The sequence below is a fragment of the Helobdella robusta genome (assembly GCF_000326865.2).
Source record: "Helobdella robusta unplaced genomic scaffold HELROscaffold_36, whole genome shotgun sequence".
Taxonomy (NCBI): domain Eukaryota; kingdom Metazoa; phylum Annelida; class Clitellata; order Rhynchobdellida; family Glossiphoniidae; genus Helobdella; species Helobdella robusta.
The window spans coordinates 777,360-787,238 of NW_008704742.1; the positions used below are offsets into that span (position 1 = coordinate 777,360).

At 31.7% G+C, this 9,879-nt stretch overlaps 3 protein-coding genes across 3 annotated transcripts in view; 2 read left to right on the top strand and 1 right to left on the bottom strand.

Moving 5' to 3' along the window:
- The window catches only part of HELRODRAFT_176069 (hypothetical protein), a gene marked incomplete at both ends in the record, with an annotated part of 1,455 nt that extends 388 nt beyond the window's left edge, over positions 1–1,067 (top strand). Inside the window, 2 exons of the mRNA XM_009023412.1 lie at positions 242–617; positions 804–1,067. Of these exons, the coding sequence (XP_009021660.1) occupies positions 242–617; positions 804–1,067 (640 nt within the window). The remainder of the gene's footprint in view (positions 1–241; positions 618–803) is intronic.
- A 1,869-nt stretch (positions 1,068–2,936) lies between these two features.
- On the bottom strand, positions 2,937–3,933 carry HELRODRAFT_176070 (hypothetical protein; the record flags this gene model as incomplete). The annotated part of the gene is made up of 2 exons (XM_009023413.1): positions 2,937–3,250; positions 3,393–3,933. 2 exons carry the CDS (start codon positions 3,931–3,933, stop codon positions 2,937–2,939), a joined length of 855 nt encoding a protein of 284 aa, XP_009021661.1.
- A 5,325-nt stretch (positions 3,934–9,258) lies between these two features.
- Positions 9,259–9,879, top strand: HELRODRAFT_176071 (hypothetical protein; the record flags this gene model as incomplete). The annotated part of the gene is made up of 1 exon (XM_009023414.1): positions 9,259–9,879. The coding sequence occupies one exon, from the start codon at positions 9,259–9,261 to the stop codon at positions 9,877–9,879; it is 621 nt and encodes a 206-aa protein (XP_009021662.1).

Genomic DNA, 9,879 nt, shown 5'->3' on the forward strand with positions numbered 1-9,879 from the left:
GTTTTCTCCTATCTATCTATTGTTAGATACAGTACAGTTTAAGGTATCACAGCTTCAGTTTATTGCTGGTGTGATTTTGCTAAATGTATGCATGCTTATTACATAATCTTTCATCTTATATATTATATTTGTTATCATCACCTGACTTTTGATATTTTATAAACTTATTTTGATAACCTAAACTCATAAGATTTGTTTATTTGTAGATAATTAAATTTACACTCAAATTATAATTCGACAGGACTATAGTCAAGATGTCTAAAAATAGTCTTCCTTCAGATTTGAATAAGAAACTATGGGAATCAAATTTGGTGAGATTTGAAACAGCCAAAAATTCAAAAAAGTATGCAAAGATTGTTGACATTCTTGATCAAATGAACAAAATGCCAACAAAACAGCATATCCTGAACAGATTTAAGTGCTTGGCTGCAAATGTGAAAAGTAGACAGGAGAGAGTTGTGATAGTGGTCAAAGAAGTAAAAATCTTATGGAAAAAACTGAATCTTCCAATTCAAAAAGGCAAATCTACAGTGGAAAGAAAAACTGAGCATGTACTAAACAAGTATGAAAAAGACAGCAGAAAACCAGGAACGCAAGACTTTACCAACTTGTTCAACGTAACTGATGAAAATGGGGAATAGTTGTGTAGGAAGATAAAGCCCTCTATAATCTTCAGATGTCAACAAATGGTAGAGCTGGCTACTGCACCACAATTGAAGATACACAAGGAGTTCATCCTAGAAAACTAAAGTTGATTAAGCAAAAAGTCAGTCAAGATACTAAGGATGATTTAAACAGTGAAGATTAAGAACAGCAAAGTCAGTCAAGATACTAAGGATGATTTAAGCAGTAAAGATGAAGAACATTTTAACACTGAAGAAGAAAAACAAGATTCTGACAGTGGTTCTCAAGATTCAGATGCTCTGAAGGAAAAAGAAGAAATTGTTTGGAGAGATGATATGGCTTTCCTTCATCACTTGATCACTTGTTACAGACAGTTTAAGAAAACAGGAAGCTTCCCTAAAATAAATTTCAGAACTTTGCCAAATATAAGCAATGCAGGATAGAATAGCCGAGCAATCTATGCTTTGCTAGTTTATATTTTACTTCCAGAATTTCGACAGTCAGCCGAAGGTCAGTCATCATGTGACTTTATTACTGGCACGTGGAGTGACATCTGGTTTTCTGGTCAGGTTTATAATCAGGATAACTACAAAAATTTGGCAAAGATCACTCAAAGGCAATAAAGACTTTAAGGACTTTTTGGTCGGTTGAGCCGACTCCAATCCCAACTCAAAGATCAAACATTTGTGCTGAACGTGCAATAAAAGTTCTGCAGGATTTACTTCCATTGTGCAAAAGCATTGAAAAAATTAACATTAAATTTCTTTTGACAAATGAACACTAAAACCTGTATGTTTGTATTTCTGATTAAAAAAAACCATTTTGTACAATGTATAATTGTATATATATATAAATTTGATTAAAAATTTGATCACCCGATTAAAGGGGTGACATTTTTTTAAAGTTGACACTTGCCATTGGATTTTTCTTGATCTTTGCATTAAAACTCCACAAAAAATAACGTGGGGATAGGGTCTTTAAAAATTGTCATATCCATAATATATATATATATATTATTAATGTTCATTTATATAGTGCTAATTAAATAAAAAAATCTCAAAAGCACTCACATAAATAAAACAGTATACGAGTGAAAGATTAAAGAAAAATGCTTAATGTTATAACAAAAAAAATAAACGCGTATTTAATTCTTTTTTAAAATTGTTCAAAAAATTTCCAGGTCCGGCAAAGCGTTCCAAACCATCGGGCCAGCAACAGCAATGTGACGCAATCCTATTTGCAAACGATTAACTGGTATTATCAAAAGTCTGATCTCAAACTGAAATTCGATGTGGATGTTTTCCTGACAAATCTCCAAGACAAATATTTTGGAGCCAGACCATTTAACGTTTTGAAAACTATGACTATTTTGAAGATTATCCTTTTGTTGATTGTCAACCAGTGGAGATCATTCAAAATCGGCGTAACATGCTCGAATCACAGCCCACCTACCACTAGTTTAGCCGCACAATTCTGGATTGATGGTAGAACTGCTACTGACGTCTGGGGTAGCCTGTAGAATAAACTGTTGCAGTAGTCGAGACCGGGTGTTATGAGAGCGTGTACTAATGTTTCCATGCTACTCCTGTCTAAATAAAGTCGGACTCTGTACAAGCCCCTGATGTGAGCCATACTAGCAACTGATACGTTTTTTATGAGTTCTTTCATTGTGAGATTAGAATCAACCAAAACTCTTAAATTGGATGCAGTCGTGCCAAACAATATATCAATGTTGTTTACTTCCACCGAGTGCATATCTAGCTTTGACAACTGCTGTCAAGTGCCAACCGGGAGCAGTTGGGTTTTGCACTGATTCAACTTAAGCGAATTGCTGGACATCCAGCGTTCAACATCGGTCAAACATCTGACAAACCTTTCAATCTCTCTATGAAACACTTGCGGCCGACCAGTAACAATCATCTGAACATCATCAGCGAACGCGTGGCAGGTGAATCCATGTGAATTAATCATCCTGGCTATGTCCGATGTGTATAGCAAGAACAGAATGGGCCCTAACACTGAACCTTGAGGTACTCCGGACGAAACAAAGGAACACCCAGGTGGCATGGCCAAACCAACTGCAACGTCCCCAACTAACCCATGCCATGTTTCCGTCAATACCAGCACATCCAATCCTTCATGAATCAAATCATAGAAACTGTCAACTTTCCCGACCAAAGATCTTATATTAAATAAGTCGAAAACCACAAACCCTTTAGAATTACCAGAATTATTTTTATATTTTAAGTTACACTTGCTAACAACCAATGCACTCATATTCGATCTAGCACCCAATCTACCACCCATTATAGCTATGTCTTTCCTGTTGGTATTTGCACCACATGCCACTTTCCCACTTCTCCCCTGACTTTAAATAAAAAATTTCCTTTACCATCAGCATTCTTTTTCTGGTCCTCCTCAAAGACGGTTTTTAATTTGATTCTCTGCTCTCTGGTAAGATCATGACTCAATCTTACCTGAGCAAGATCATCACCGATTGTCTTCAGTTTATATATATTTTTAAACAGTAAATCCTTGATCTTTAAATCATCAAACTTTATCAAGATCGGTCTGACAACATTTTCATTTTTCTTCCCAATTCTTATTAATTTGATGACATTTTTATCTGCAATAACATTGTCAGAAAGATGGTTTAGGATTTTGAAAACATTTGTTCTGTCAGCCTCACTCTCCTTCAGCCGGAATATCATCACATTGTTTTCACGCTCCTTTTTTTTCTGCCCTATCACTCAATGTTTTCTACAAACATTTAACTTCTGGGTTAATTACTTCAACATTTTTCTTCACCTCCAAATTTATTACGTCGACGTTTTTCTTCACCTCGCGGCCGACAACCTCTGACCATGAAGACTTTAATTCACTCTTGAAATTTTTCATTTCATCACGCAATTCAACTCTGGATTTTTCCAGCGTACACGATTTATTACTATCGGCGTTAATTTTCAGTTTGATACCGTTAATCTCAAACTTGATATTTTCATTCATCTCTTGTAATTTTCCTAATTCTTTCAACAAGACTTTATTATTTTTGTTCACATCTATTGTTAGCTGCTCAACAGATGGTGAACAATTGACGCAATCGTCACATTTAAAAGTTATGTTGGAGCAATTCTTCTCAAATTCATAATTTTCGCTTGTCATCTGCAAACACTTGTAGTGAAATAACTCTTCACATTGAGCACATCGCAGACCAGCACAAAGTTCGTGATAATACAAATCACACTTTCTACATTGTGTTAAGTCTTTGGTACCAACATTTTTACATTTACGTTTGTCCCGGTTACTCATTATGTACACCCAAAAAACAAAGCGAGTAAACTTATGAGTTTAACCAATTTTCATAACAACGCAGGTAAACTTATTTTACCAGCGAATTAGAGACAAGTAAACGAGGTCAGAATTTAATTAAAAATTTCTAATTTAAAATTAAATTTTAATTCACAAAATAATCGATATTTTAAGCTAAATTCAAGAAAAGAAAACTTTCAGTAACGTATCTAAGCAAATTAAACGCAACCTCAAATAACGTTACCACAAAAAAACGCTAAAAAAAACTGCTAAATCAACTCAAAATAATCGAGAAATACGAAAACTGCCACTCGATAGATATATTTTATATATATATATATATATATATATATATATATATATATATCATATAGATCTCCTCTGCATCTTCTTTTTTCTAATGATGTTAAGTCACATTTTTTCAATCTTTCATCGTATTCCATTTTTCCGATTCCTCTAATCATTCTTGTGGCTCTACGGTGTATTTTTCCTAAAACTTCTTTATCTTTTTGCATATATGGGCTCCATGCTTGAACACAGTACTCCAGATGAGGTCAGACTAAGGTTTTGTACAGTTTCAGTATGATACGCTTCTCTCTGCTGACCATTGTTCTTCTTATAAATCCTAAGATCGTATTGGCTTTGGCCGCTGCCACTGTGCATTGTCTTGACGGTTTTGTGCTTTGATGAACAATGATTCCTAGATCCTTTTCTTCCTCTGTTGATCGTAGTTCCCTTTCACCAATTTTATATTCATACCTAGCGTTCTTCCTTCCTAAGTGCATGACTGCACATTTGTCAACCTCGAACAGCATTTGCCAGTCCTTGGACCATTGGTACAGTCTTGCTAGGTCTTTTTGCAGTATTTCCGCATCTTCATCGTTGTTGACTTTCGCACATAGTTTGGTATCATCTGAAAACTTTGAAATTTTAGAGACTATTCTTTCGTCGATGTCGTTAATGTATATCACAACTAATAGCGGTCCCAATACCAATCTCTGAGGCACGCCACTTGTTACGTCCATCCACTTCGAGTTTATTCCTTTTATCTGCACCTGTTGTCTCCTATCTTTCAGCCAATTTTTTATCCATTGTAGCAGATTACCTTCAACCCTACATGATAGTCGGTCCTGAAACAGCAAAGCTTCGTGAACCAATACACAAATTTGTAGCAGGAACTATCAACCGATTCATATCAAATGATCTTAGATAAATTCCGGTCGGACGTGGCAAATCACTGTTGATCTTATCCTGCAGATACTTTGGAGCACTACCTCTGAGTACCTTATACATCAAAATAGAAATTTTTTAGATTATTCTTTTATCAACAGTTAGCCAGTGCAAATCTTTAAGTAAAGGTGTCACATGATCATCCCATCGACCGCCAACCACAACCCTAGCCGGACGATTTTGCAAAGACTGCAGTACACGGATGGACTTGTCCGGCAATCCATAATACAAACTGTTGCAGTAATCAACTCTCGAGTGAACAAATGCATGAACCAGCGTCTGAAGCGTAGAGATCTTCTAATCTGATAAATGCAATCTCTTGAAACCCTCTTGATATGGTGCTTCATTGTTAGATTCGAATCAAAAATCACACCCAGATTAGTCGTATTAGTCGCATCGTTACATATATATGTATGTATGTATGTATATATATATATATATATATATATATATATATATATATATATATATATATATATATATATATATATTGGTACGAGGTTCTCAGCGATACAAACTTCATTAAATATTTTTGCCCATTTTGCGTTGATTAGTTTTTTACCAATAGATTCAACATTTCGTATTTGGGTTAAATTATATTTATTAAACAGTTGTTTCATAGTGCGGCTTACAACGTTGTTTCGGCGTGAGCGCCATCTTCAGAGCCTTAAGTAATATATTTATACATTAGAGTATTTTGAATAATTATAAAATGTATTAATATATGAAATTGAAATAGAATAAATTACGTTGAAATGTAATTAAGAATATGTGGTATAAAATATAAATTAGAATAAATAAAATATGATAAGTTAATTAAAATATATAAAATAAAATGACGATAAGTAAACAATATATTACCTTTGCTGCAATATATATATATATAATTGTATTGTTCCTCCTACTGTTTTATTTTCATTTTTAGTTTTTGTTTTAAAACTGTGGTCAAAACTACCGTGTGTAGTTTTACAAATATCTAGCTATAAACTATTTAAAAAATCGATTTTTGACTTAATTAAGAACAACTTGTTATTACAGGATATGATTTAATTATTTCATTAATTTAAGTTATTTTATAAAGAAAAACTTTTTATATGAATTCAATTGTTTTGTTTAACTTGATAAATTTGGATGGTCATTTTTGTAATTAAGTAATTTCTGCTTATTTTTGGTTTAATTTAACTTGATTTCATTAGCTAGCTATACGATTTTATTTTCATTTATGTTGTTATTTTCATGTTGGTATATGTTTATACGTGTTTGGGTGGCCGTACAAGCTCGTTTGAGCTTCTGTGTCTCCATGTTTTTTTTCTGAATAAAATTGAATTGAATTGATTATACATGTATGTATATCTACATGTATGTATGTAAATATATATAACTATCGTATTATTTAGATATCATTCTTTATTACTGGCCGCTTTTATTGTGATAAGTGTTTATCTTTAGTGATTTTATTGCTAGTCAATTTTTATTTATAAAAAAAAATTGATTACATTTTGCTGATATGAATGCGGACACTAACTATTCTAAAAGATGTCAATGTACTTTATTTTATTCAAGTCGTTGAATATTCAGGTTCCGGATTTAAACAATTTGTTAATGTGCAAAAGAAGTAAATAAAACTTCAGACACTTTAGATTGTTCAATGTTTTTCATTGTATGTAGAAAAATATAAATATACAATAAAGTTATTCAATTTAAAAGCGTAATACAGTTCAGTAGATAACTCGGTTTCTGCTTTGATTAATGACTAAACTAATTTTAACAAATATTTATTCAATCGCTAGTTGAATCAATTTTTTGGTGAGATTCGTATGTTTTCTTTATATAATAATTGTTTTGTATATTTTAATTGTCTCAAAAATAATTTCTACTGTTATATTTATTAAATATAAGCTATATTATTTTGTCGCAAAAAACAATACAGTTTATTTTCTATGTAACCTATATATAGTTGAAAATTAAACGATTTCTATCTATGCTTCTCAAAATCATAGTTCTGCATTATTACGGCCCCCGGTCGCCCATCATATTATCGGCCGCTAAATTCTATGTAATGTTGATTTCCCAAATGTGTATTCTAGATCAACCGTTAGAAAAATGAAAAAATTAACTGACGCCGAACATGCTGTGATTTTCATCAATGATTGCATTTCTGACAGTCTTAATCCACAATATATATATGTCTATATATAAACTTGTGTCATGTCGTGGCTAACAACGTTTTTAATGAATATGAATTGCAACAATTACATGGTGTTGACTCAATTTCAAAGAAATTAATAAATGCAAAATGGGCAAACATATTCAACGAAATTTGCATATATATATATATATATATATATATATATATATATATATATATATATATATATATATATATATTTAATAAAAATTTTAAAAAAACAATAAAATGTCTAATTTCTCTGAAATTAATAAATTAAAAAGAAATATAAAAAAGTTGAACAATGTTGAAAGTAGTGTTGAATTTTTGGAATGTTGCGTTAACAACAGTCTGTTACCAAAATTTACATTAACACGCCAGACTAAATCACGGAGTATTTCTGCAGAAATCAAAAACAGAAAAACATCACTCTTGAATGAGTTATCAAGAAAAGAAGAACTTTTTAAAAATATGGAAGCGTCAATAAAATTCTTAAGTGACTCAATTGATGAAAGATCGTTAAATGAAATCAACTTCATCAAAGAACGCCATCGAGACCATTGTTTTCAACGAATTAGGAAAAAACTTAGCAATTTATATCACGGACCAGTTTTGTTGCCACAACACCAAGATCATTTCCTTAATCTTAGTAGCCATCAGTTGACAATAGATGAAAAACAATTTTTGAACCTCGGCTTAAATTGTCACCTCATAAAAAACAAACCACAAATAAATAAACATATTGAGATTGAGATGTTGATAAATGAAATTTGGAAACAAGAACAATTAGGAAATGTGAAAGTAAATCAACAATTAGTCAATGAATTATTAAGTGAATCTAACAAAAGACGAAATTCGTGTAATAGCAAATTGTTGACGAACGAAATGAAAATTGCTGCTAAAAGTTTAAAAACTAATAAAAATATAAAAATACTGAAAGCCGATAAATCTAATTTATACGTAATATTAAACAATAAAACTTATTTATCTAAATTAAATGACATATTGAAAGATGAAAAAAATTAAGATGAGTTATTTATAACTCGAAATAGCTATTTGCAAATTTATTTAATAAAAATTTTTTAAAAAACAATAAATGTCTAATTTCTCTGAAATTAATAAATTAAAAAGAAATATAAAAAAGTTGAACAATGTTGAAAGTAGTGTTGAATTTTTGAAATGTTGCATTAACAACAGTCTGTTACCAAAAAAAAAAAAAAAAAAATATATATATATATATATATATATATCATATACACCTGACAACTTAACATGGCGGCCGCAAAAGTTATTGTCAATGAATTGTTGTGTTTTATTTTCAATAATGGTGCAAATTTGGATAATAACCGTTTAATTAACGTTATTGCTGATAAGTTTAATACAGAGGATTTTAATTCTGCTAAGAAGCTTTTGCTTTCTGATTTAGAATTTTTGAATTCGTCGAATATTCAAAAATTTTTATTTCATGGTAACGTTAAAAACTGGATAAATTAAACAACTTACTTGAAGTTTGTAAATACATGCTTAAAGAAAAACTGGATAATAAGGTATCAATTTATGTGTCCCTTAATCTGAATAAAATTCCTGGATTTAATAATGAATTAAATTTAAATGATAATTTAAATATAACATACGATAACGAAAAGCGTACAGACATTTTGGAGGTCCTAAGCACTCATACAAAAATATCGACTCAATCATTGAGTAATAACAATTATTCAAAACAGACTAATGCACAAACTACAGTTCAATATCAAGCCAACAACAATCAAGCAAATTTTTCAAAACCGACAGTTGCACATGTTAGTTGGTCCGACTGTGTATAATCTCCGGTGAATACTACTACAAATTTTGATAATTTTACGCTCTACGTACCTAGAAACAAACGTGCAAGAGTGAACTCTCCGATCATCAACAATACGAAAAACATGACAGCTCAAAGAACTACAACAATTGGTAAAAGACAAGCAGCCCAGTCAAAAATATCTGCGAGCAAAGTAATACAAAATAAAAAAAAATTCTATCACATCAGCAACGTCAACAGATGTACCAGTGAAAGCATAATTGAACACTTGAAATTGGTGGATGTAGAAGTTTTGTCATGCTACCCTGCTCTAAAGAAAAGTTATGCCCAGGCGCTTGCAAACAACGACCAATCTACATCTTTTAGACTTTGCGTTGATAAAAAATTTGCCAGCATAGTCGAATCTGCCGATGCGTGGCCTGAACACGTACGCGTTAGAGAATGGCTTTTCAACACTAATTTGGTGGACAGCAATAATAAATCAATAATCAATAATGATAATGGTAATAATGACGGTATTAATAATGGTGGTAGCAACAAAGGTAGTAATAATAGTAATAATAATAAATCAATAGATGTAAACTCCCATTTGATGAACAACAAATCAATTGTTTTCAACAGCAAACCTTTTGACGCCAACAACAAGCCACTGGATGACATCACAAATTCAATAGATAAATCTGAAGACAACATTGTACAAATGAACACCAAAATGAACACCAACACCACCGACAACCATGAGTAA